Genomic DNA, 26,675 nt, shown 5'->3' with positions numbered 1-26,675 from the left:
TATTTTGATGAATGGAATATATACTTGGAGTGGTACAATCAAATAAAACAAAGATTGTTTTAAAGATTAACACAAATTTATATAAACTTTCAAGATTATAATATAGGTAAGATTGTTTCACGATCATCACTATTTTCACTTCACTTCAAGACGTAACTCTCTCTCAACCGATGGCCGATCTCATAGGTATTAAGTCTACTGGCAACTTGCCTTCATCCAACCCTTCATCAGATCGTTCATGTAGTGGGCGAACTACCTTCGCTGCGTTCAAAAGTACGTGATTGACACTTGACGTTCAAACTTCAAGGCTCTGTATGTGATCGATTTTACGAGGGTCATCCCCCTGGTACTTCCAAGTAGCAAATCTTATATCTAAATCAGTTACTTTCGTTATCTAGGCTTGTTCTCATTTCTGATTCATAACGTATAGTAACTAGTTCATTGTCAAGATATCAATAATTTAATATTTAACTTTTTTTATGTTTTTGTTCATTACACTAACGAAAATTTCACGTTGCATATTTACAAGTATTATATGTGATTATGAATTATTTACCTTCTCGCACGTTTCGGAGAGTTTACACAGTTTATGGTTCCAAGCAGATCAGTCAGTTCGTGTAAATTTCCGTATTTATAATTAAGTATATGTATTTTAGAAAGGTATTTTCTATGACTTTATAACAATTGGGTCGAGAATTTATATTCTTATTATCTTTTAATCATTAAGGTTTCAGGTACATTAATTGACGAGGTAAATGATAATTTTCGTCTGATTAAAAATTATCAAATCACCACGACTACCTTGGATTTATAATATTTAATGCTTATATAATAAGTATGTATCTATTATCCTACGTAACATATCAACAAGTAATTCCGATCACACTAGTTGGAGGAGATTTGAGATTTCCGGCATCAGTGAAAACATTTGTAAAACTAGACGACTCCGGTATTAAACTTGATAGCTGATATTACAATGTATAACTACGTAACGTATTTATATGATACTTTGTAACAGCAAAAGCGGTCATGCAAAACTAATCGGCTTCGTATCTTCTCAGTCACATAGAATATGAACATAAAAAGGCTTAATATTTTTAAGTACAGTCTTAGTCTTGATTTTGGTACTTCATGGAATACTTGCCCAAAATATTTCGGTGTTTAAAATATATAAGTTATTTTGGGAAAAAGAAAAACAGAAATATTTTATAATCAAAGAACCTTACATAAACCTAACATATCTGTCTACATCAAAAGTTGCAGATCCAATATTGGGGTCATTTGTATTAGGTATATACTATTTTTTAAACGTTTTTTTTTAAATCATATTGTAATATTATTATTTTTTTCTCTCCTTCAAACTCCTCTTGTTAAAAATATATTAGCTCACATACAAATTATAAAATAGGTACGTTAAGCTAAAAATGACACATTTTTAATGCACTTTGTATGATATACTTATGCTAAGACATATTAATCTTAGACTACCCTCGATAGCCCTTGGTTATATTAGTTCCGTTCTTATATCTATAACTATTACTAAAGTCCATAAGGTGCGAAATGCAAATTTTTAAGTGTTCGAGTTCAACTGCGTGTCTGGATATCAAATTTTTATTTGTAGGTACCTATTCTTATCAGGAGTTTGCATTGTCAAACTAAATTCTGATAGTTTGTATCATTTCATTGATAATTCATAGCGCATGATATTATCAACTTAGTATATAAACGAACTTTTCCTTTTACCTTTGATGATTCAAACCCTTTTAATACATTTTTATAACATGAAAGTTAGTTAATCAATGAATACAAGGACCTAATATATATTAATCGTTACGTAAAGTGTCATATATATATAAAATAAAGTCAGCTGCAGTGCTAGTTGGTGCCGGCTGCAAGAGTAAATTTTACTCTTACGAGTAAAAACATAAATATCATACTATTATTTAACACTTATTCGAGTTTCGTTGTAATCTATAAATCAATATCTGCAACAGTTATAGAGACAAAAAGATAAGCGTATGGCTGATTATTTTTTAATGTAACTTACTAAATATTAATGAATTGTATGACAATATCTATGAAGAAATTAATAAAGGAAATAACGGGACGTGATAGGTTAAAAAATAATTAAACACCGATTGAAATTACGAAAAAGCACTTTGTTTACTATTAGGCTAACAATATGTAACCAAAAAATTAAACTAGTATACCGTGATCACGGTTGCTTAAAAGTGACCGAAACGTCGGGAGTATGTAGTTTTTAAAATAATAAAATAACGCGTAGTTATCAGAAAAATATTAGTTTCATTTAAATGAATACTCGCGAGAGTTTAGATCTCATAATATACAACCAACGCAGGTCTATAACTATTTTATTTACAGTCCATGTTTTAATTTTATTGTAAATTTTATTTTTTTATTTACAACTAGTCAAACCTGCTCTACGCCTAAGCATCAGCTACATCTTAATGTCGTCTTAAAGTAAGTATACAATACGCAGGATATTTTATTAAAAGAAAATGTTAAAAATTTATTTCTCCTAATATTTTTATTAAAACAGTTGAAATTTTAAATGAAGTTTTTATCTTCACCAGTGTTGAGCTGAAAATTTCACTGGCCGTTTGGAAAGATGTAACAAGTCAATTTATTACAGAGATTATATGACGGAAGGACTATATTTTCATAGATACCATTAAGGACTTAAGCGAGAGATAAATAAGACGTACTCTGACCTTTTCAGCGGACGTCTTTCTTCGATTTTACTTCAGACGGAATACTGAGAAGTTCTCTCAGTACTCTGTCTGAACTCTGAGGTAAAATCTAAACAAATATTGGTTGTCTAAACAAACGTTTGTCTAAACAAACGTTGCAGCCTAACACACATTCTCTTTTGATCAGAAAAACTATCATATTTCAAGAGATGCCACTAAATAAATTCATGTACAAATACAAAGTCTTACAAAATGCATGTAGTCTTGACTTGTTGCAAAGTGCGCTGATTCACAGAGTACAATCAAATTTTTGGATCCTAACGAAGCAATAATATGTGAATAGGTAGTGTCAAAATATAAAACAACTCTAATATATTATACAGATTCAATGTTTTTTTTTTAGTAAACAAGACAATTTGAAACTTTGAAATAGATTAAGATAACTAAATGTCTCAAAAATTTCTTCAATGTTCAGTTGTATATTACATAGCGGACTAAAGCGGCGGGTGAATAAAATAAGTTTTTGACGGAAAATTCATGTCGCACGCTTTGAGGAACACTTCATAAAACAATTTAGGAGAATTTTTAAGCATTAGTTCTGTTTACAGTGTAAATTATAGTTTACTGTATAGTATTGTCAGATAAATTAAATATAGGTATAACAATATATACTTTATTCAACAAATATACAATTTATCTTTATAGATCCACAACAGTACGTAATTTGTTAAATACGAAATGTGTAGTTCCCAGCGTAAACTCAGCTGGAGTATTTTTTGTTTGATTCACAAAACGGAAACATCTAATATTAAAAGTTACTCATATGTTATTCCAATCACCTCTGTCAAAGAGGCCAAGTTGCATTTTTACGAAAACCACGCAGATAAACAAACCTATTGTTGGTTCAACTAACAATACTTGATTATTTAGATTGACTTGATTTATTTAGAAAATAAAAGATAATATTTTTGTGACAGTAATATGTTAGTTCAACATCACTGCTTGAAATTAAAATACCTGAGTACCCTGTACCCTTAGTCCAAGTTACCATTCGTAGCGTTGAGAATTTTTCGTTCAGAAATATTGGAACATTATATTATTAACTTAGATTACTGAATGAAAAACGTTAAACGCTTCGTATTTACTTGGAAGTAAGCGTAATAAACGTGGACTAGGCGTACTCGTGTAGATTCTCACGATATTAATTGTTGAACTACAATACGTAGCGTCCTTTGTCATAAGTGAGTCTGGTTTTAGAATAGATAATGTCATACGTATTATCTTGCACTGAAAATCTGTAGTCTGCAATAGATAAAAAACATCTTATTTATTATTATTTTTTTATTAAATATTCTTTTTCCATTAGGAATGCGGAATGACGTTATTACCTGCCTGCCCACGTTCTAGGCAAAATTAATATCTACCTAAATGATAACAGACGTAGACGTATTAGTCAGCTATTGGATAAGTAAGGGTGAGGACGATTCTTTTCAGTGCGATAACAGTGTTGTTATTATAAATATGTAAAGTGTTATGTTTGAATAAATCATAAGTGCACTGACAGACGTTTGTAAACTAAGTGTGATATATTATTAGGGATAAGGGACTGTATCACATAGACACGTACTAAAAGGTAAAATGTTTTTTTTTAAATATATATGTATACCATAATACTATTGCATGTTAAGTTCTCAGAAAGACTGAAATGTAGTAATTCGAGAGAATTTAAGATATGGAAAACCTAATCATAAATGTTCTCAATAAAAATGTTAATTAAATTCTGTAACAATAATAAACAAAATTTGTGTATTTGCAGACTAAAACTTGCATTCCATGGTATCATAATTTATTTTTTTTTACACAACGAGTAAATTACAATATGTTCTGTTTTCCTGGTAACATAAGAGAAATATATCTGTATGAAAAAGCATATAATAAAGATTCATCGATATTTGATGAATGCATTTCATAATAAGTTTAGAATTTTTCCCAGAATTTAATAGCTAATTATTAATTTATAATTTTCGTCACTAACAAACAATTTTGAAAAAAAAAAGATATAGCAACATAACATAGAATACAATTTACATTGTAATAATTAAATAATTTTCTATACAACAATAGATTCCTCATAGAAAGTAGCATCACGATGTTGACAGATAAAAGTTTACTTAGAGTTTAATTATGGTATTTATGACAATTACAACTGGGTCGTCGTTCCGTATCTTGTCCCAATTTGATGTAAAACGATGATAATATTAGGTTCAGTTTTCAAATTTAGAAAAAAAAAAATTTTTACGCTGAAGGTTTAGTAAATAATTTAAAGAAAAACGTGTAGGAAACCTATTATGGGAAGTAAAACAATGTGGTCCTAAAAACCTGACAATACTTTAAACAATCGAAACGAACTGTTTGTAGTAATAACTTATTTATTTTATTATGTATATTAGTTTTGTAAGATGGAATACTTAAAACAAATGTACCAGTCCCTTGCAATTTTGCCCACAAAAAAAGTAATTGATCCTGAAAATTTCAAAACAGATAAGAAGGTGTTAAGTTAAATAAAAAAGTTGTTTTCATATGTATTTTAATGCGCAATTAAATTTAATTGTAATAAATAAAATGGAAGATAGTTCTAGAATAATAATAATCAATGTAAAAATTTTGATTACTTCTAGATTTTATCTTATTGATAAAACAAAGAATGTACGACGTTTGTTTATAAACTCCGTAAAAACATTAATAGCAATTATTTTCCAATTTTATCGGTCATTCGACAACACGTTGTAAAAATTATTTAAAAAAAGACGAAGACGAATTAAATGAATGATTGGAATCGAATGCAGTCGACTTCTTTTGCTAATAGTACCTTAAATAATAATAACTTTCACGAGAATATCTTTAGCATGATATTACAATGTGACAACTATGATGACGAGAAATCGTCAAATCCTTTCTGACAGACGCGCCTACCTATTGTCTAACTTTTCTTCTAGTTTCATTGACGTAAATTCTGCACTAGGTAAATTAACGTGCACCCACGTAATGAGACGTGTAATCTTACACGACCTACTCAACGGTTGCTACGCACATATTCTCATCTATCCAGAAGCTGGTCATTTGGAATTTGGTTACACTTAGTAGTATTTTAATGTATCATCTGAAATAACAGTATAAGTATAGGAAGTTTGTAATGTATAAGAGAATTTAGATCATTATGGTGAATTTTTATATTATCCATTTTAATTACCAAAAATCTCTAATAACAACGTAAGTTGAAATAAGTATTAAAGAGAAAATAAAACAAGATTTTAAGGTTTTGGTAACCGTTTAGGGTTTATTATAATTAATTCTAAGTAAAATGCAATAGCCAAGAAATATAATTTAAGACAAAATGCTTAAGGAAGGACTCTTACTTCCGTAAATGAATAAATTAGAGCTTTCGGATTGTAAGAGCCGGTATTTGCCAATCGAGACGCGTCAGAAAAAGTTTACCATCACTCATTAAGCAATTAGTCAAAGACAACTTTGATAATGTGTTACGTCATAATCATTTTATCATTTGGATCACTGTCAAAATCTATGTAGAAATCAGTTTGACATATTTAAAATCAAGCAATAAATATTTTCCTCAAGTTCACTTTGTCTGCATTTACATTTAAATTTAATGTAATCGCGACAAAATAATAGAACAAAAATGAATGAACAGTTTACATCTTTTGAAATAGATTAATATCTTTTAATGCATTTACTACATAATGCGTTACATCTGTTAGAAACGAGGATGAGGAATTACGATGCAAGTTGGTGGACTAAGTTCCGTCTTCTAATGTGGAAGAACTTTCTTCAGCAATGGCGACATCGAATTCAAACTGTAGTGGAAATGCTCTTACCGGTAGCAACAATGGCACTAATCCTCATTCTTAGGCATCAGATTGAACCGATTCGTCAGGATACAGTAGTTTATCCACCAGTACCTGCATATTCTTTAAAATTCTCTACCACAGTTTTGTAAGTTATAATTTTTTTATGAATTTATTTTCATTATTTTGTGAAGCTTCCTTATATAGATCCTAAAAAAAGTCATGTTTTTTTTAATTTTTAAGAATTATTATTTGCTTATTTATGTTCGCTTTTCAGAGCTGGATTAAATATAAGCAAACTTTCAGTAGCTTATTCTCCAGAGAGTCCAGTTTTAGAAACCGTTATACAAAATGCTCTAGTTAATTTATTTACTCCAAATATAAAAGACCTCATACAAATTATAAAAGACAATTGGGGTGAAGGTGGTCTACCATCACCGATACCGCCTAACGTAATTAATAATCCAGCTATCATCGGAGATATTGTAAAGTTGCTTATACGAATACAACCTTATAATAATAGTAGAGCACTCGAAACGGTTTACAGCGATGAGAAAGCTATTCGTGAAGTCATAGCTGCGGTACAATTTGATAACGACCTTCTCGGTGGGTAGGATACATTTTTTTAAAGATAATAAGATTAATCAAATAGGAATTCAAATGGATAATGTATTTTTAGGTTTGGACGACTCCAGGAAAGTTCCGTTTAATATGACATATTTTTTACGTTTTCCCGAAAAACCACGTCAGTATTCGTTATTTGGAATTGGTGGAAACAGTTGGCGTACCGACGAAATTTTCCCATTTTTTGAGGTACCAGGTCCGAGGTTTCCTTTTTCTTGGGAAGGTGGCAATGATCCAGGTATTTTTGAGATGAATATATTTATTGTGCTAATAAGTAGGTGTAAAATCCGCCCTAAAATTTTTCCATATATTTCTATTATAGGTTATGTCAATGAGTTATTTATTGGTTTTCAACACGCGATATCTATGGAATTAGTGGAGCTTATGACAGGGCAAAGTTTAAAAGACTTCACAGTGCATATAAACCGTTACCCACACCCGCCTTATGTTCAAGATTTGGCAGTGGAAGCATTGATGTATATATTCCCGATGTTCATAATGCTTAGCTTCAGTTACACCGCCGTCAATATTATTCGAACAATAACCATCGAAAAGGAACTACAGCTAAAGGTTACTACAATAGCATTTCCTCATCCGTTCCAAAATTTGTGATAATATTTGAATGTTTTATTTCAGGAAACTATGAAAATTATGGGTTTGCCGACGTGGTTGCATTGGATGGCATGGTTCTGGAAACAATTCATCTATTTGTTCGTAACAGGCTTGCTAATTACTGTAATTCTAAAGGTTCGCTACAAATTTTATTGAATTAACCGTTTTCAAATGAATAGCAATATAATTTTAATGAGTTTAAAACATTCTTTAGGTAAATTGGTTCACAAACGAGCAGGGCTTCAGTGGTTATTCTGTATTTACTAAAACACCATGGACTGTAATATTGTTATTCATAATGTTGTATTTATCTTGTACGATATTCTTCTGTTTCATGATAAGCAGTTTCTTCTCTAAAGGTATAACCATTTTTTATAATTATTCACCCTAATGTAATGTGTGTACTGTTATAGAGCTGGTTTCCTACGTGCTCATTAGGATAGTTGTTGAAGTTTAATTTAGTCAAACATACTTAATTTCCAAAATATTAAGTAATTTCAAAAAGACGGGATCTTTATATAAAGTTTAAGTCAAATATTATATTATACATATTTCGGTAGGAGGAAACTAAAAACGTTGGAATTTTCATTTATGCAGGTACAAAATTAAACATCACAGTAGTAACTAGTGTATGAAATTCTACTATTTGGTCTATGAGTATTATATTGTAAGCCGTGATTACTAACATGAAAGTATACATGAAATAGTTTTTGATCTGGAATTTTGAATACTTGTATTTTATGGAGTTTATAAAAGATTAGACAAAGTTAATTTTTTCTTCTAACAAGTTTCGTTTCGGAGAAAAAGATGGAAAAGAAATATTCAAAACTCTACAAATTACATGGGGGCGGGATTTTCATCTGAGATAAGTTTAATTCATAAAGGCCAAGCAAATCGAAAAAGCTATGATTTAATTTAAATAAACACGAAACGTGACATAGTAAAGGTTATTTTCAATCCTTTATAAATGCCTTCATTACTCTTTCAGTAATAAAGATAATGATTCGTTTTTGAAAATGATTCATTTCTACATTAAAATGAAGGGCCACTTAAGGTTCATACCTATGGAGATAAATGTTTGTGTGAATCATAAAGTAGCCTCCATCTTATTGTATTTGTGCAATGTATTGTAATGATGTGCAGCTAATATTAGCCATTGATCTAATTATAAAAGTATTCATACATAAATTCTTTCATGATAAGAGTTTGAAGTGGTGTTGTGAACTGGTGCTTTATATTAAGATTGTTATTTTAATCCTTCCCGCTAATCATCCTATCCTTAAAAGATATGAATAAGACTTACATATTCCAGGTAGCGTTTCAGCGCTGTTTGGGGGAGTTATATGGTTTATTACCTTTATTCCTGCTTTTCTACTGGGGATGGATGTACAAGTCTCTCTTCCTGTACAGGCTATTACTTGTCTGAGTATTAATTCCGCTATGTCATATGGTTTTCAACTAATATTAGGAGCAGAGGGTAGTCAAGGTAAGAAAAAATTATCTATGTACACCGAGTCATTATTTGGTACTAATAATTTGGAAGTTTATTTGTAATGTTCATTATATCTTTAACAGTGTATTATAAAATATAAAACTCGTAGCTTAAAATAATTTTTGCTTTTATTCATCGGTACTGTATCGAAGTTTGTGTTTTTTTAATTAAGATTACAAATGTCAATTGTAGTATAGAATCTAATAATAGATTTAATTGTAGGTATGCATTGGGGAGAGTTTTTCGCGACGCATTCCATTGAAACAGATCGTCTTTTATTCGGACATGTATGTCTGATCCTGTTGTTGGACTGTTTTCTGTATATGCTGCTGGCCCTGTACTTCGAGCAGGTGCTCCCAGGACCTTGTGGAACCGCACGGCCATGGTACTTCCCGTTCCAGAAATCCTTTTGGTTCCCATCGAAACAAATTAATCATAGTAAGTTTATGGTTATAAAACAATTTTATTACTTGTATTCGCTAGTTATAATCGCATATATTCCACAATGCTTCTGTTAAAGAAACGCAACGACTGCGCGTTCAATAGTGAGGATTTAAATCATGATTTAACCATATATATAAATAACAGAAAAATTCTGTGTCGTTGTTAATTGGCAATTTAATATCTAATTCATAAAATAATATTTTTCCATTTAGATTATGAAGCTTACAATAATCCTGAATATAACATTGCTATTAAGGAAAAAGATCCTACAAATCTTAAAGTAGGAGTAAAAATGGCGGTAAGTCCTTTTTACGTCAAAATGCTATCACATATAAAATTATAAAATATTATATAATAGACATAATTTACAGAATCTTACGAAAATGTATGGAAGAAATTTAGTTGTTGACAATTTATGTCTGAACATATATGACGACCAAATCACGGTGCTGTTGGGACATAACGGTGCAGGAAAGTCTACAACGATATCAATGTTGACAGGTAAAGGAAATTAAACACTACAACGTAGATATAACATTTGTAAATGAATTTGTTTTAAGACGTATTGGAACTTATTTTATGGACATTTAATTTCAGGTAACGTGGAGGTAACACGTGGCAATGTGTGGGTAGCTGGATACGACATGACGACACAGACGCAGCTCGGACGCGCTCACATTGGACTATGTCCGCAGCACAATGTCCTCTTCAACGAGTTGACTGTTCGCGAGCACCTTGAATTCTTCGCACGCCTTAAAGGCTACAGCGGTCAGCAGCTTGACGATGATATCGATAAGCTTATTGATAGCCTGGAAATGCAGGAAAAGGTTTGTTGTTTGCTTTTAAACAATTGTCATAAAAATGTGATAAGAGAATCCGATATGGTAGACCAAAAAATTTATGACTTTGGACTAAATATTTTATATTCAAAATTTTATTTATAACGCATTAAGTAAATTACAAAATTCTTATAAGTTATTAATTTTATTTATTTCACGACTTTCTTGGATATAGATTTCTATAAACATAATATAAATAAGAAAAAGATAATATTACATAGAAAAGGTAGCAAAGAATTGGGTTTTAATATGAAATTATTTCATAAACGTTATATTAATTTTCATCCAAATCACCTTAGCACTGGTTACTGACAACAGTGCAAAGTCAGATCAACAATTGGTTTAGATATCTCTAAAAATATTACCACTTAATTACACTATTATTTAAAAATATATAGATTTTATGATTATCCATGTTGTAATATAGATACATACGCATGTGTATGTGTGTACTACTCCTCCGTACTGAATTATCATGAGAAAATGAAAGAGACCTAAAAGTACTGATCAGTGTAAGGATTTCAATATATTGTTATAAAATGATAACTTATACCAAAGCACGATAAGTTGAGATTTTTGAAGTCTACCTTAACATCGCCGAATTGTCTTTATGGCTTAAATTAAACAAACTTATTAAAACATATTATCTTAGAAGAAATTAGTTGCAAAGTGAATTCGAGGAATTCAGTAATTTCTAGGAACAAGGTCAGCAATTTACAGGTAAATGTCCGTGTAGGATGTATTTTGTGTCTTTACCGCTTTTTCTCGACTGACCTAAAGATACATTTCTATGAAACGGTCGTGTATGACCAAGACTGTTTTGATATTAACAGAAAAATTATCTCGCGGAGGGTTTGTCGGGTGGTCAGAAGCGTCGGTTGTGTGTTGGCATAGCGTTATGTGGAGGTGCGCGGGTGGTGCTGCTTGATGAACCTACTTCCGGCATGGATCCTTCCTCGCGACGAGCGCTCTGGGAACTGTTGCAGAGGGAGAAGAAGAGTGAGTTTTTAATATATATACATAATTTGAAAGTAGGTTAATAGTATTTCATGGATAATGAAACGTTAAATATATTATCCGAATAATATTCCTTTCAATATAAATCACATTTTTTTTTAGTTTCGCATAAGTTTTTTTTCTTAATAAACATGCACATGTGAAGCAAAGTATACTTTTAATAAAACTGTTTTTATAAGGTCCCAATGATGATCACAAGTCAGGGTTTTCATTCCAAATCGATTGTATAAATTGTTATAAAGGTTTTCCATATATATTACTGAATATGATTTGTAGATCGGTCTATGATTTTGACGACGCACTTCATGGACGAGGCAGACTTTCTTGGTGACAGAGTAGCAATCATGTCGAGTGGCAGGCTTCAATGTGTTGGTTCTCCATACTTCCTAAAGCAACATTATGGAGTCGGTTATACTCTGGTCATAGTTAAAAATAAAGACTTCCAATTAGACCTCTGCACATCCCTAATTGGGAAGTACATACCAGGCACTATAGTCAAACAAGACCGGGGTGAGTTGGTCTAATTACGTTATCTTTGAATTTTTGAAAATCATTATTTCAAAGACAAGATAATGGGATATATACATATTTCTGAATCTAGATATTACGTCAAAGAAATTTTGATAATGGCTATATCGTTTGTGATTTGTATCATTATCAATACCTGTCTACCTTTTTAAAAATAATTACCTTCTTTGGATTACTTTGAATGAAATAATTATTTCCATGGAAGGTGTTTTGATGATAAGGAAATTTATTGTGTAATTTTTTTTTATAGGAAAGGAAGTGACGTACAGTCTCCCTAACAATTATTCACATCTATTTGAAGAGATGCTGAACGATCTAGAGAAGAACTATGAAAATATTAATTATAAGAATTACGGTTTAATAGCAACCACTTTGGAAGACGTATTTATGTCGTAAGAGCAATCACATTATTTTAATAATCAATTTAGACTCTTAAATTTGACATGTGAAAACTATTAAGATTTTTTTCTGGTTATATTGATTATATTTTATACGTTTATTAATTCTAGAGTCGGATCTGACGTAGAGGTAAACTCTGAATCCGACGACACAACCATCACAGCCACTGCATCCGAATGTACTGACAACGATCAAAATGATCTTGCATTAGACCAACGTAAGTCACAGTTATATGTTGCTAGGTCACAAAAATGGTTAATAACATATTTTTTTTATTATGTAGAAAGTTAAAAGCATGAATAGAACGCAAATTATTCATTATATTGTACCGTACGAGTTGTAATTTTGATATTCACAAATTAATTACAAGGTCATGCTTAACATTAAACTTTAATCCAGACCAATTTTACCAAATATTCAACAGAGTAAAGTAATCACGATCTCACAATATAAGAAACGTTTAAAAAATACGTTTGTGTTATATTTTTTTTAATTGATATCTCATAATAAATAGAAAAAACATTATTTCAGTACATAGAAGTGATGAAAGTGAAACCGGCGCTAGACTACTTTGGTTGCACGTTAGTGGTATTTGGTTGAAATTGTTCTGGGTATCGACTCGTTCCTGGGGCATGCTGCTATTGCAAATTTTGGTGCCTATTATTAATATTAACGCAAGTTTGGCAATATTAGAATATTTATTTGCTAATCGAGCAACGGTTATTCCGCGTGCGCTATCTCTCTCACAAGGGTATGTGTATTTTTTTTTGTTCTTTGTATCCGAAAGAATCTTATTCTGGTTTGCATAAATATTTTTTAATTAAAATAAAATTTTCCGTTTACTTTTCCTCAGAAAAACAAAATCTTAAAAGCTTTAACCCTAACAAAATTGAGACGCCATGTCCGCAATGTACTCAATGTCCTCAACATATTTTATAGAATAAACAATAACTTATTCTTTGAAGTGTTTAGTTTTACTATGCATTATCTTAAGATAATTACTTTTATCGATTTGCTGTATAATATGTTATCATAAATAATTTCTAAGATTACAAAAATACTTTTAATCATAAAATGCTAATGGAGCAAAGTACAGATAATAAAAAAAGTTATAATAATTTGAAATCCGAAACAATTACCACCTCTTTTTCGTTAAATTAAGAGAAAAAAAAGTAAGTCTGTTGAAACGGAATATTATGTATGACCCAAATACATTCTGGACTTTTCTTTGGTAGACAAAAATTTGATTACATATCATTGATATTATTGTTACTTTTGAGAGATATTAATTTTTTGCTGATTAATTCTAACTATCTCTGATTTAATTTCTTACTAATTTAGAACTGATAACATTATCACGCTGTTAATAATTATGAGGACATGATACGAGCTATTAATACATATTACATAATATTGAAAGAATGACAAAAACAGAAGACAAGGGGTTCTAAAATAAAAAACGCACAAATAAAAATGTCCAATAAAGGAGGATATTAATGTGGAAAAATAAGCTTATGTATTTTAATTCATTCGTGACTGGCTCTGGCTGGAATTGCAATAGGTTCGCGAACAATAGTTATGTAGTACATACTATAAAATAATATAATTCTTGACTTTCAGATATCTTTCGACGGAAACTTTATTAGGTTTTAATGGCACCGAATCATCCTCTTTAGGGGCTCGGGCTGTGCGAGGCTATGAACTATTATATAACACATCAAACGTAGAGAGCATGAGACTCACTGTGATTGATAAAACTGGAGTCGATGAGTACTATTTAAATCAGGTAGGTTCTTATGAGAACTTGAGTGTAATGTATTTACATTTGCAAATTTTATGTCAGCGTTTATGTACCAGCTCATACTTTTAGAAGAATCAGTTGTCATTGAGTTAGCGTATTGCCAGCAATGTCTTACAAAGTGGCTGAATCATACATGTACAACGAAATACAAATGTTTACAGACATTTAAAATGATATTTGATTCACGATTTGTAAAAAGTGCCCTCTAAAACAGAAAACGAATCATTTTCGATCGGACGCCGCTATGCAGCCAGAGCGGCGGTAGGAACAACTACTTTGTGCTTATTTTCAAGGACTATCTCGTGTTGTATGCAGAAAATGTTTGCACGTGTGTGTGTGCAAACCCTATGCATGTATTCGAGAGGCATTGCTTTTTTTCGTTTAAAATGTCGTAGAAAGTCGGTTAATTGTCAAATGAAACGGGACTCTGATTGGTCGGTAAACTGTTCATATATTTTTTTCACCATATTGTTGTTATTATCAATGTTTTAGAGAAGAAAACTATGATGAAAATGGTTTTTTTTTTCAATCATATTCTGCTTTCCCTACACCAAATCTCTGTGCACGCAACTGATAATTAGTACAGCACGGAGAGCGCCACTTGTAACAGGATGTCAATTCCTCTTGTAGACTGAAGATCCGGTCGTCATGGCGGCCATACGTAATCAATTTTTGTTGGGAGCCACGTTTGCGGACAAAGCAGCGGTTGCGTGGTTTAGTAATTTTGGTTACCATGATGTAGCCACCTCTCTGGCAAATGTACACTCGGCTATACTGAAAGGAATTAACCCATCCGCCATTCTGAACGTCTTCAACTATCCGCTACAAGCCACTTATAGAGATAGAGTAAGTTTTTCTTCACGGAATTTTCATTAGCGTAAATGCTCGTAACACAAGTCATTGAGCTAATATTCACGATATTTTAATACATAAACATAATATGTGCGACTTTTTTAAGATCTTAAAATATTCAAAAGAAACTTATTTCTCGTTTTACAAAGATATATATTAAGGTAGTTTCAAACCAGAAATTTAGTAGTCATATTGAGATATCCATAAAAAAAACAGTTTTCTGTATGGAAGTATATTTGACATTTCTTGTATAAGTATGGTTCTCGATTTCCTTTCAGAGCGACCTCCAAATGATGATGTCCTTGCTGTCAATGCAAGTGGCCTCAAGTGTCGGTAACAGTTTAGCCATCCTCAGCGCAGCATTCGTCATGTTTTACATCAAGGTATGATTTATACAAAATATACATCAAAAGCTATTTGCATCGGACACGTATCGTAAAAAACTTGTTATAGACAAAATTACAATATAATCTCGATCATTTTCTTAATGAAAAATAGTTTATGGAAATGTAAATTAGCCTTTGCACATCAGGAGCGAGTGACCCGCGCCAAGCTCCAACAGAGCGCTGCTGGTGTACGTCCAGCTGTAATGTGGGGTGCAGCAGCTGTGTTTGACTGGCTTTGGTTCGTGGTACTGTGTCTGCCGATAATTATATCCTGCGCAGCATTCGCAGTTTTAGGACTTTCTACTGCTAAAGAGCTTGGTAAATATTCTTATTTGCTACACATATATTAATTAAATGTCTTACATTTGAATACGGTATTATGTTAAATATCTATTACAAAACTTTTAGTGTTCCAGTTCGGTTGTAATGTCACTTAATTTTTATAGTGATTTATATGAATTTTCAGTTTTGTTATTTATATTTTGTTTATACTGGGCTTATTATTATTAATAATAATTTTGTTGATTAAGATTACTTTAACATACATTTACGATATAAACATAAAAGGAAATGAGAAGTAGTTTTAATATACTTCTTTCATAAACGTAATTAAATTAGTTTTATGTACATTATGTTAAGTATTTACCGAAGCGTTGCAACATGTTTATGTAAATACCTTTATGAATGATTATAATATTTCCTTATCTGCAACCTTTAACAACTGCAAATCATCAAGATTCTTATTATGTAATTTTGAGAGAATATGTAAAAATAAACATACGTATATTATTAGAACTTATTCTATAAACGGGTTTTATTGAGATATATAATAATTTTAACAATCAAAAATATTTATAGTATTAAAATCTGTACTATTAAATTTTTGTTCGTAACTTTTTTATAAAAATGTATAATTTAGAAGTGTTGCCATTACCTAATAATGTTTTCTATGACTCTTCCAGGTTACTTGTTCCTATGTCTGATGGTGTATGGCGCGGCCATGTTGCCTCTCCACTATCTCTTCTCGCTGCTCTTCAACGGACCGGCAATTGGATTTGTTATTTTATTCTTTGTTAACGTTCTTTTTGGTACGCGTTGGTTTTCAATAATAGCTTTTCTAAAATTCATTTCGTTTCTATCTTTTAAGTAAGGTGGGTTAAATATATATTTGTATATTTTAGGACTCTTGGGTGCACAAATAGTTGAAGCGTTAAGGTCTATAGCTACCAGTACGAAGCTTGCAGCGACTGCATTGGACTATGTTTTGCAGTTTTTCCCTCTATATAGCCTTGTTACAGCCACTAGGTTAGTTGATCACGACAATTAAAATTTAAATTATTATTGTAAAAGTATGTTAATCCGTCAGGCTTCACACTTTATCAACTACTAAGAATCAAGTCAAGGGTTGTCAGTGGATAATTTTAATAAAAATATATAAAAAATTGTGGTGACGTTTTTGTTGCGCATATTTGCATACATATTTGACAATTCTTTGATATTCGACAGGTTGATGAACCAATTAGGATTAAAGACTTTCACGTGTTTGGAAGCTTGTGCAAATCTGTTAGAAACTGTCATTGGGAACACTACTAGCTGTAACATGGAATTCCTTTGTACACAGTTCCCGGACACGTGTTGTGGTAAGTGTACAAAACAGTTATTTTATATATGTATTATATAAATAGATTCACTTTATAATTTCATATTAAATTTATATAACATTTTTTTTATAACCGTTATTAAGCTCGTATCGATTCGTAGTGTGTTCGTAGCATCACCGTAGCAGTGCTACGTGGTTACATATTAAAATAGTCTATGTTAAATATTTTTAGTTAGCGAAAGCTTGTTCGAGTGGGAGGATCCTGGAATTTTGCGCTACATAATATGCATGATCGTAACCTGTGTCCTCATGTGGACTCTGTTGATGGTTTTGGAACATAATTTGATACAAAGGGTAAGTTGACTTAATTGTATACTGTCATGAGTCAACATCATCAAAGATTAAAGTCTCTGATTTTCAATCATTAATAAGTCTGAAAAAAAAAATGTTTGCAGTCATCACTGTTTTGGACATATGTAGATATGATTGTTACTCGATTAATCTAAATAAAATGAAAGAGCTTTTTATTAATATATAAATAACTCGCTTTTTATCTTTCATGTGTTTCTTCTAACGGCTACGCATTTATTCCTAAGTAATTATTCACAGAGTTTTTTTTTCATATTGCTTTATAAATGTTATCTGTCACCAAGTAATCTCATTCATTTTTGACGTATTGGCCGTTTCTTAGTTGTTGACTAAACGCCGCAGTCCACCTCCGTCTTCTGACCCAGTAGACGAGGATGTTTTGGAAGAGGCTCAACACGCTCGGCGCGCGGACCTCGCTAACGGGCTCGTGGCACGTGGACTGACCAAGTACTACGGGAACTATCTCGCCGTCGACAACATATCATTTAGTGAGTTATTCTACAGCTCAGTACCGTTATCTCGTATTTTAAACTAATATTTTATTATTTCAGGCAATCGGTTTATTTCATGTCGGGCAAGATCATCTACATTTTACTATCAATAACTTATGTAATCATTTCCACATGCAGCGTGTGCCATCTTTTATATCTACGTGTAATAGCTTAGAATTTCTATTCAGATAATAAAACTATTTATTTTCAGCTGTCAACGAAGCCGAGATTTTCGGATTGCTCGGAGTGAACGGTGCGGGTAAGACGACGACGTTCAAGATGCTTATGGGAGACGAGTCTATATCCAGCGGCGACGCTTTCATCAGCGGTTACTCAGTCAGAAATAATATCACTGAAGTTCACCAAAATATCGGTAATAGTGTTTTAAATTACTTTTTTTTTGCATTTGAATATATTTTTAATAGTTGCTTATATTTGTATGTGTAAATAGGTTACTGCCCTCAATTCGACGCTGTGTTTGATGAATTGACCGGACGGGAAACAATTCACTTGTTCTCGCGATTTCGGGGGCTGAAATACGCTAACTCCCCCGTGAGGGCAGAGATAATCGCTAATGCACTTGGTTTTACCAAACATTTAGATAAAAGGGTGAGTTTTTACAAGAATTTCTGTATTTTTTTTATTTAAAATAATACAGAAATTGTTATTTTAGTCAGTTTTATTTGTAAAATTAGTCTAAGCACTTGTTACTGTCATGATGATTATTAGTCTCATTTTTAAATATACCTACATATGTTTGTCTCATATCGCATATGCATGTGCATATAATGTAAGTACATGTACGTATGCAACAACAATGAAAAAACATTATTCAGTGTAACATTAGAGAATAAAATAGGATATTTAATGTTTTCTTCCAGTTTAGACAATTCTTTCTAAATAAACTATATAAAACTATGATCATCTATGAAATGCTCGGCAGCTTGAGTATCGTCACGCAATAGTTTGAAATCGCAGGTGAAGCAGTATTCCGGCGGGAACAAGCGAAAGCTGAGCACAGGAGTGGCGCTGTTGGGACGGACGGGGCTGGTGTTTGTCGACGAGCCCACCACGGGAGTGGACCCTGCCGCTAAGCGGACCGTCTGGCGAGCCCTGAGAGACGCTAAGAAGGCGGGTCGAGCCTTCGTGCTCACGTCACACAGTATGGAGGAGTGCGAGGCGTTGTGTGACCGTCTCACTATCATGGTCAATGGTCGATTCAGATGCTTAGGATCACCGCAGCATCTTAAAAATAAGTTCTCTGAAGGTGATTATTTATTGACCAAATCGGTTTTTTTCCTGCAACTGGTTTCTACTTCTACGGTCACGAGAGAAAATGCAAATATTTTTAAATACCTTACTGTATTGTGCAGTTTTCCTAAAATTTCTATAAAATTGAACTCTCCATTGTAGTTTTATATCCTACAATTCCTTTTAACTTTTTCGATACATAAACATTTGTGTAAATTAAATTTTCTTAATTTTATGGTAATATTTACTATCAGGTATTATGGAATAATTCTACAGAGTATATTTCTGATCTTTGTGATTGTTTGTTAAATGTGGATCACTGAGACCCAGTTCCACTAAACTATATTTTGTTAAATTTAAACGAGGCATTTACTAACGGACCTTTTAAATATAAATTTCTGTCCAAATATTTACGTCCCATGATTAAAAATCAGCGACGCAGTGTTAAATGTACCGTTAAATGAAATATTACCAAATAATTCGCCTTGATATAAGACGACCAAACTGAGGTAATCTAACACGACATGTTTGCTGTGACGCACCACTTTATCCCTTGAACTATCAAGGGATAAAGTAGAGGGATAAATACCTACTAAGTCATATATCGGATTTAATACAAATTAGTTGTTTTTAAAGGGACGCCAGCATCGCTGACGTCACTAATGTCACTTCTGTCAGCACGTGCCATGATATTTCAAAATGAAACTTCAATTTCTCTCAATGTCCTTGTATTTCTAGAAGTTTCTTCGTATTCACATTCTTCAATAGACCGCACTCGCTGAACTCCACTTTCGTGCGTCCAAACGTATTTATACCAAAATTTAAACATAGTTCTATTCTCCTTTCAAACAGTCTTTAATTGCGTTTTACTTATAACAATAATAGCAATAAGTTTTGATAATTTTTCATGGTAGCCACAAGTTATTGTTATGTTGCATTAGTCATTGCTGCCGATAGCACCGATATGTACATCTCTCGATACGTCACTTGTTAGCTAATGCGACCAAATTTATTTATCGTTGATTGCATAGATTTAGAACACAAAAAGCTTTCTTTACGGTTTACTAGGTGTAACTTGTCAAAATCGAGTTGTTAGTTGTGACTGTTTTGAAGAGAATTGCTATTACGGATTGTATTAAATGAAAATGAAGTATAAAGTGATATATATACCTATAATTGGGTTACTTGTTTTTCAAAAAGAAATTTTATTTCACCGTATTAATAAATACAAATAAATAGTAGAAAAAGAAACGGATGCTGTTACTATGGCTACTAAAAATCAGGGGTGGGATTGGACATTTGAGTTTTGAAAATACGATAGATTAACAGTCCGTCAGCGATTTGACGGACCTCTAGAGCTGGAATAAATATTAAAGTCTTGTTAAGACATTCAAACAGACATCAGTGCGTGGTGACGCTCGATACATCTAAGAGTGCATCAAACGCCTTAACATGCCATCATTTGTTTAACATCATTTGTCTAAGTCCTGTGTGAGGTTCGCCGATTGTATGAATCCATTGTAACATTTCTGCTGCAGGGTTCACATTGACTATAAAGGTACTAGGACGAACTAATGAGGACTCCCCAAGAACTTCAATCAAAAGCGAAAGCAGTACCCAGGCCGTGAAACAATACGTTTCTGATAATTTCAACAACGCAAAATTAATGTGAGTATTCATTTTACATGAAATTTATTATATTTTTCGACATTTCTTAAGGATTTTTATAAATTAGGGAGGAATATCAAGGTCTATTAACGTACTACCTACCTGATAGAAGCGTGCCCTGGTCAAAGATGTTCGGTATTATGGAACAAGCGAAAAGAGAGCTCGACGTCGAGGACTACAGCATCATGCAGACCACATTAGAACAGATATTCCTACAATTCACTAAATACCAAAATGAAGCTAGAGAAACGTAATAAATGGTCTAAATTAATGAAAATAATTATAGGGTATTAGCAAATTGTATCATAGTAAGATATCTGACACTTAATGGGGGCCATTTTATCAGTAATTTATTGGGATTCTAAGTTCTAAGAGAACAGTTTTAGGTACACTTCAAATATAACATATAATAAAATCGATATAAAGCAACAAATAAAAAATAAAATTAAATAAAAAATCTTTTCATACATGTGATAAAGGGAGGCCGGGTGACGTTAAAATTGAAGTAATTATAGCTCATTTTTTTGTATTCATCCAAAGCTTGTCAACAGTAAGTTGAGCAGAAAAATATATAAGCAATATTGACAAATGTCATTATTGAAACATCTTATCTTTTTTATTACTTAAAGTATAAATAATGCTACAAAATAGTTTACTTATAGAAAATTGTTGTTCATACAATTGTCTGCAACGACTTTAAATATATTACATAGAGTTAGAGAACATATTAAAGGAACATCGAACTTCATTGTGTTTGTGAATTTTTAATAATATCTTGACGATATTTTTCAGGCCAAATTCTCTAGTCATTAAAGTGACAAATTTCTCTCTCATTCTCTTATTTTATAACTCATCAAAAAATCTGGATTTATAAAAAGAATTTTCTTAGATCCTGGTGACAATTTGACCATTTACAATACATGCTCACAATCACGCACAATACATTCTCCGGTGATGAGCCAATTATTCAGTAAACGTATAAACGCCACTGTCGTAGGAGCAGCCTTTTAATGTATCCTCGGAACAAACCCATTTTCGGGCCCTTTACACACACGTTATTCCTATGACGCACTGATACACAATATACTGTTCAATGTAATTCCAAATCCAATGTCAATTTCAAATTTCGAAATTTGAATTCAGTGACATTGATTTTTTTTTATGCGTGTGAATATGAAATAATTTAAAAAAAATCTCTAAAAAGTTCTTATTACTTACCACCGTTAACGAGATTACTTCAATTGTGAAAGTATCATGACATTAATAGGTTATTCTTTAAAACAACTTAAGGTTATTTAAACCAACACTAGATTTAAGATGGTTATATTTCACTAGTTATCCAGATTCAATACATAGTTTTGCTAGAAACTACATAAACGTGTAATTTTATAAAGTAGTTAATTGTTTTCAGAATCGATACCAATAATGTATTTCAAGTTGATATTGTAATAAAACCGATGTTTATACACGATATATTTTATTTAATAAAAAAAAAAATGTATACCTATCTACAAAACATGCGCACACATTAAAAATATCGCTCCGTAACACCAAATCGTGAGAAATCGAAAGCATTGTATGTAGTATGAGAATATTTATAAAAAACGTCGCTTTGAAATAATAATAAATATAATTTGAATAAATAAGGCTGTAGATTGAATACAACATAACTTTCGTGGATCGTTCAAACTTTTAGTTTATTAGGAACTAATTTATTACTTAAATACGAGTGTACTTTTAAATTACATAAAGTAGCAAAATAATAAATATTTTAATACCCTTCTTTAAAGTATAAAACCGTTATGGGTTTGAACAAGAAATGAACGGAGCACGGCTCGACGCGTTCTCATATCACATTTGTAAACAAGCACATTGCTTTAAGCAAAATACTGACAGCAATTCATTGACTACTTATATAAAAATATACTAAAATAATTATAAAAATTAATCATAACAACATCATTATAATGACATCGTTATTACATTCAGTGATCTCATATAAATTTTATAACGAATTTATAAAAAATTTTCAACAACCATCCAAACGCAGAAAGCACATCACATAAATTTTATATAGGTACTTGAAATACGAAAAAATTTATTGCTAGCAAAGCTATCCGACAGAATATGACGTGCGTTTTCTCTGTACATATTCCGGTTTACGTATGTATGTACGAAAAATAATCCCACCAATAGGAAGGCTCCATTTTGTAATAAGAATAAGAATGTTTAAAAACGAGCTCTTCCGATTGGTGAATATTTTTAAGAGCACAGTTGTGAAAACGCAGACATCAACATTATGTTTATTACGTATATAACATTTCTGAACGAACTTCATCGGTATCTACACTTTCAGTCTTAGAAAGTAAGCAGCCTGTATGAAAATTTAAACTGCAGTACTTTGAACACTATGAGTATTCTGAGACGTCATTGTGACATTAACAGATTTAAATGTAAAATGCTTCTGTACTTAAATATAGACCAGCTGTAAAAGCTAGCTTCGTGAATACGAGATATAAACTTTACATATACATATCTAAACATTAATACACGTAAATGAGAAAATATTATTAAATAGATGGGTACAAATTTTAAATCTTTTATTTTTACCATTTTATCTTATCAGAACTAAGGACGCAGATAAGGAGTTCAGGTGCACATCGGCACTCAAAATTTGAAGGTTGAAATTACGTCATTTATGTTATTTGAGCTTCGCTCACAATTATTGTGGTATTTTTTTAATTTTTATCGATAATGATGTTTAAGTAAATAGGCAATACTGTTTTCGTTTTGGATACACCGCAGCCGATTAGACTTTAATTATTAATAAGGTTCAGAATCGATTGAACGTGGTACCCGACCTTGTATTGGCTGCTAGTTCCGTATTAAGTAAATAGGGCAATACTGGCATCACTATGATAACTAAAACCATATGCGAGTTCTATTCCATTATATAGTGCTAATCCCCTCGACCCTGATTCCTGGTGAAGCGCAGGAACACTTGCTCCAGCGTGGTCTGAGATACAGAATAGTCTTCTATGGGGAACTGGCTTCTGGCTTCTTCCATGAGATGAAAAACTCTCCACCACGGAAGGTCTTGGTCGTTCAGATAATAAGTACTTATGCCCAGGTACGTCTCACTGCAAATTTATTTATTTATTTATGTACCAAGAGTTAAAAAATTTATATAGAAATTAAAAAAACTTCAAGATTGTGTAAACACAATTAAATTTTACTCACATAAGTTTAGCGTCCCGAAAGTTGTCCGTGACGTATTGGTTTATTTTCGCTACAGTGGCATCTCTGTCTGCGCCGGACGAACATTTCACGATAAGTGTGTAACCTGTTTGTAAATTACTATGATAAGAAATAAATAAAAATGCTTCAAATGTTAACTATTTAAAATATTAGCTATTAGGTCAGGACATAGCCAGCTAACTTTTATGCTTAAATATTATATAATAATGCAAAACTTCTCAGGTCCCAATGTAAAACTTGGTATGATTTATTTGGTAATAAATTTCCTCTACCCTTACACTAAATAGATGTCAATATCTCGTTACAGTACCTTGTGAGAATTTATTCTTGAGATGCTGAAGAGGTCCGAGGCAGTACAGTTGGCCATTTACCATGACCGTTAAACGCGAACACAGCGCCTCACATTCTTCCATACTGTGCGACGTAAGGACCACGCTTCTTCCTCCGGCCGCTGCCTCGCTAACACAGCGCCACACTAAACGCTTTGAGGCAGGATCCATGCCTAGACAATTTTTTTTAATAAGACCGTTTTGGACAATAAGTCAAAAGAATGGATAACCATCAAACACCAAAAACCAGTTTATACATAATTTTTTTTTTCGATATTCTACAGAATTATGCTAACAAAACATTTTTATGGACCTTATTATTCTGTTGTGGGAACAACGATTAGCAGGACATTAAATTAAAACACGCACAAACTCCTCACCTGTGGTTGGTTCGTCAAGGAACACTAGAGGTGAATCCCCAAGGAGTGCTAGTGCTGTACTAATTTTCCTTTTAGTGCCACCACTACATTCGTGAACCTGAAATTATAACACATAACAGAATGTTAGACAAAAAGTAGTAATATTTTTATGCTAGCAAATACATTAGCTGTTCTAAACTAAATACAGTATATTAGTGACAAATAATACCTTTTTATCGTAATGTCTCAAGAATCCCAACATTTCTGCCAACTGTATGGCCCTCGCGGATCCAACTTTAACAGGTATACCACGCAGGAGACAGAATATCTTTAAAGTTTCTCGTGCTGTTAGATTCTCCAACAACGCGTCGAATTGCGGACAATATCCTGTAAAACAGAGCCTATTTCTTGTTATCGATTAAACCAATATTATACATGGGACATTGTATGCTCTGAGATATATTTTACGTACCAAAATTAATCGCTAGTATTAAATAACTAGGTTAAGACTATGCAACTGTAAATAATGGCATGAGCAAATAAAAGGCATTTCTGAATATTCGTAATATTACAAATTCCATCACTAAAAAAATCATAATCAGTAATGTACGTGTCAGTAGAATACATTCCTGACGACTGAGGTGTCTTAAAAAACAATAAGTAGGACTATTCTATGGTGCTATCCGGTACTCATTAGTATAATATGAAGCGTAAAAATGCTTTACATAATGTTTTAATTAACATTTGCAAATATAATTTATTCTATATTTTTAATTTGTGAATATTATTCTAAATTATTATATTTAGTAAAGTATAAGGTATTCTAAATAGATATCGTTATTAATACCTAGTATGCGACAGTAAAAAGAAAATAATGTCTAGCCTTTATGCTACTTCAGTACTTTTTATCTGTGATTTTAATAATAATATGTGAAACTTGCCCTTACAATAAAAGATACAATAAACATGGAGTTCATACACCATTTGTTAAATACTAGTTTCTCTACGGTATTAAGTCTAATCAGCCATAGTTGTACAGTTATTTTTAATGCATAACACTCACCGATGTGTCTGTGAACATCCTGTATACGCGTCTTGAGCGACAGTCCGTGTACGTAAGCGTCTCCACAACTCAGCCTGGAGTCTCCGGTAAGCATTCTGAACGTGCTCGTCTTCCCCGCGCCGTTAATCCCCAAAAGGCCGAAGCATTCACCCTTATGTACCGCTGTTGAATTTTTTTTTCATATATAATTAACTGTTCTTATGTGAAATTTTTATTTGGTCGTCTCAAATTAACAGCCAATATATTGCATTGTATTCTCATTAACATTTCCATTCTTCATTTATTGAGAGAAGATTGAAAGCTAATATTTGATACCCTTGATCGAACAATTTCGCCAAAAAAAATTTGGTAAACTTCCAATGTGAGAAAGAAGGTTTATTTAAATCGTGGGTTCAAGGAGCCACAAAATACTTTTCTTTTTAATATCATTTTATACGCTATGAAAATTAGGTGGATATTCTAAACAGTCTCACCGAAACTAAGTCTGTTGACCGCCAGGAAGTCCTTATAGTACTTAGTTAAGTCTCTACACACGAGACTGTGCTGCGTCAATTCGTTTCTAGTGAACGCCCTCACGGTTTGTCTTTCGTTAGCAACATCGCTGTCTTCATCAGCTACTAAAGCAGGTAGGCCGTGCTTGCTCTCGGAATAGAATACCTGGCGACACACTCATATTTGAAAAAAAAAAATATACATATATATATATATATAGCCCGCGA

The 26,675-nt window shown here is 32.1% G+C and overlaps 2 protein-coding genes across 4 annotated transcripts in view; one reads left to right on the top strand and one right to left on the bottom strand.

Moving 5' to 3' along the window:
- The first annotated feature begins 4,159 nt into the window (after positions 1 to 4,159).
- LOC116776659 (phospholipid-transporting ATPase ABCA3-like) lies at positions 4,160 to 23,119 on the top strand. The gene is made up of 31 exons (XM_032669909.2): positions 4,160 to 4,344; positions 6,488 to 6,722; positions 6,852 to 7,180; positions 7,254 to 7,436; positions 7,521 to 7,768; positions 7,835 to 7,945; positions 8,025 to 8,169; positions 9,123 to 9,296; positions 9,525 to 9,740; positions 9,959 to 10,044; positions 10,118 to 10,247; positions 10,344 to 10,573; positions 11,419 to 11,584; positions 11,879 to 12,112; positions 12,381 to 12,522; positions 12,640 to 12,746; positions 13,061 to 13,280; positions 14,150 to 14,315; positions 14,961 to 15,176; positions 15,461 to 15,565; positions 15,715 to 15,886; positions 16,531 to 16,656; positions 16,750 to 16,873; positions 17,075 to 17,208; positions 17,401 to 17,522; positions 17,860 to 18,025; positions 18,240 to 18,401; positions 18,480 to 18,637; positions 19,007 to 19,295; positions 20,818 to 20,947; positions 21,015 to 23,119. The coding sequence occupies exons 2-31, from the start codon at positions 6,496 to 6,498 to the stop codon at positions 21,199 to 21,201; spliced, it is 5,205 nt and encodes a 1,734-aa protein (XP_032525800.2). The 5' UTR covers positions 4,160 to 4,344; positions 6,488 to 6,495; the 3' UTR covers positions 21,202 to 23,119.
- The window catches only part of LOC116773914 (phospholipid-transporting ATPase ABCA3), a 27,077-nt gene continuing 22,809 nt past the window's right edge, over positions 22,408 to 26,675 (bottom strand). For all 3 annotated transcript variants that reach the window (XM_061521384.1, XM_061521385.1, XM_061521386.1), the window contains 7 exons: positions 26,430 to 26,613; positions 25,957 to 26,118; positions 25,123 to 25,280; positions 24,915 to 25,011; positions 24,516 to 24,707; positions 24,188 to 24,290; positions 22,408 to 24,087 (listed from right to left, as the gene is read on the bottom strand). In XM_061521384.1, the coding sequence (XP_061377368.1) occupies positions 23,907 to 24,087; positions 24,188 to 24,290; positions 24,516 to 24,707; positions 24,915 to 25,011; positions 25,123 to 25,280; positions 25,957 to 26,118; positions 26,430 to 26,613 (1,077 nt within the window). In that variant the 3' untranslated portion in view covers positions 22,408 to 23,906. The remainder of the gene's footprint in view (positions 24,088 to 24,187; positions 24,291 to 24,515; positions 24,708 to 24,914; positions 25,012 to 25,122; positions 25,281 to 25,956; positions 26,119 to 26,429; positions 26,614 to 26,675) is intronic.

The sequence above is a fragment of the Danaus plexippus genome, chromosome 8 (assembly GCF_018135715.1).
Source record: "Danaus plexippus chromosome 8, MEX_DaPlex, whole genome shotgun sequence".
Taxonomy (NCBI): domain Eukaryota; kingdom Metazoa; phylum Arthropoda; class Insecta; order Lepidoptera; family Nymphalidae; genus Danaus; species Danaus plexippus.
The sequence above is the reverse complement of the archived record's forward strand: the minus strand, read 5'-3'. Positions and strand labels throughout refer to the sequence as shown.